Below are 1,973 nucleotides of genomic sequence, written 5' to 3' on the forward strand. Positions count from 1 at the left end.
ACCCTCACACAAACGGATACAAGATGATTATTGATAGCATCCCGATCACACTTAACTCGCACGCATAATCTGAAAAATATTATTATTAAACGGTTAATATCTTACATTTAAACATCTTACATTTACTTATACATTACATACAAAGATGATATTTATATGTATATAAACAGTACCTATCTAAGTGAGCTAATGTCGACAGCAATCCCTGACGACATCTGATTAAATATGCGATATAAGGAGATCGCTTTTGATAATCCTCTCGTAGTGATTTGAAGAGCTTTCTACATCCATCGTCATTAAATAGACGCACGCAACGTAAAGTTTCATGAAGATGAGCTAGTTAGACTTAGCTAACTAAGACTTATCTCAGCTTCAGTTTTGCCGTTTGCTATGACAGAACCCTCCTGCTGATGTTCCCCATCAAGCCTCACGTTCTCTTCCTCCGCCTGAGTCTCCATTCGCGCGAAGATCACGTTGATCATCTGCGTGAGAGTCGCACAGGCTGTTGTTTGATTCACCAGGTTGCGCGACAACAAGTAAATGTTGTAAATAGTACGAATTGTTAACAGTACCGTACCCTCGTATACCTCCACATGCTGGCTTGTCATTACAGTCAACAGAGCTTTAATAATCTGCAGCTGCACACTCTCATCAGTCTGTGGACCGGTGAAGCAACCGCAAATTGTCTCGACAATGCGCACAATCAGCAGCTTGTTAGGCTTCGTTGAATCAGGCACATTGCTAGTGAGATGACTATATGCGATTAACTTCTGCAGGCAGTCTAGTGTTGTGTCACCACAATCCGTAGTGATTAGCTCTGACATGCTGACTCAAATGGCAAGAAGTACTTAGCGGTAATGACATTTGAGTCGCTCTTAATTGGGTTTGAGATAACCTCTTCACCCTGCACAGCTGGTGTACATCTTTGATCTAGTTACGGAGGTCCTCTGCAAGATGGAAATATGAGTGACAAACTTAATTAGTAACTATCGCTTATAACTACAGGCTTATTAGCCTGTATATTTATTTATTTCAGTATAAAATAATTTTTAAAACGTTCATATTAATTCTGATTGCAGACGGACCTTCGGGAACACTAGCGCCTTCTTCTTTTAACATGAATAACTAAAAATCTATATTTCGGCTAATTACCGAGTTTATAAATATTTCATTAAAATTATCTGGGTGACTCACAAACCTTTTTAATCACACTTCATAACTCTTCATACAAAATACAAACAATTCCGTATAAAAACTTTTATTAATTTATCTATTTCGGCTAAATGTATGGTGTAAAAATAATTAATTAATTACAATTAAACGAATGACTCACAAACCTTTTCAATTGCACTTCAAAAGTCTTCATACGAAATACAAACGATTTCATATGGTATTCTGTCTTTATTATTTTATTCATTACCATTTCCAGTCTTGCAATTACTGATTTTACTGGCAAATATCAGCGAATTTAATGTCTCGTTATAACATTCGTCTAATGGAGATACATTTAATAACATCAAAGTTTTTGAATTGCCTCCTAGAGAAGGCATAAGCAGGTGGGTCAATTTAGATTTTTTATAAGGTATATGTTCCTGTTTTTTCAATAGTGCTAAAATTACCTTGCCAAGATTGGCTAAAGATTTGTTAATATTCTTTGTTTTTGCAGTTCTAACAGCTTCTTCAGTTTTCAGATGTTCAGACCCGGCTAAGTCGACTAAATTCAGATTTCCTATTGACTCCTCTTGTTTCGTAACATGTGTACCAATCAAGCGTATTCTTACTACTGAATGAGATTTGGATGATCTGAAATGCAAATTATTTATTATAAATTAAATTCTATGTTAAACTATATCTTAATAAATATTTAATCATATAATAAACATTTTCTCGATAACTATGTTATTTATTTAATTGAAAAGATAAAAAAAGATAAATAAGATAAATATCCCGATAACAGAGTGACCAAGATTCTG

General features: G+C 34.8%; 1 protein-coding gene across 3 annotated transcripts; it reads right to left on the bottom strand.

Annotated features, from left to right (window-relative positions):
- Positions 1-1,830, bottom strand: LOC112459111 (brefeldin A-inhibited guanine nucleotide-exchange protein 1-like). 3 transcript variants are annotated; one of them, XM_025023082.1, is made up of 4 exons: positions 1,338-1,830; positions 573-947; positions 174-482; positions 1-69 (listed from the first exon to the last, which is right to left on the bottom strand). In XM_025023082.1, exons 2-3 carry the CDS (start codon positions 822-824, stop codon positions 351-353), a joined length of 384 nt encoding a protein of 127 aa, XP_024878850.1. In that variant the 5' UTR covers positions 825-947; positions 1,338-1,830; the 3' UTR covers positions 1-69; positions 174-350. The 3 variants fall into 3 exon arrangements, with proteins under 3 accessions (XP_024878850.1, XP_024878856.1, XP_024878862.1); XM_025023088.1 differs by lacking the exon at positions 1,338-1,830 and having other exon boundaries at positions 588-1,163; XM_025023094.1 differs by lacking the exon at positions 1,338-1,830 and having other exon boundaries at positions 578-1,163.
- Between the last annotated feature and the right edge of the window lie 143 nt (positions 1,831-1,973).

Source organism: Temnothorax curvispinosus, unplaced genomic scaffold, assembly GCF_003070985.1.
Source record: "Temnothorax curvispinosus isolate PA1 unplaced genomic scaffold, ASM307098v1 QBEX01000905.1, whole genome shotgun sequence".
In the NCBI taxonomy this organism is placed as follows: domain Eukaryota; kingdom Metazoa; phylum Arthropoda; class Insecta; order Hymenoptera; family Formicidae; genus Temnothorax; species Temnothorax curvispinosus.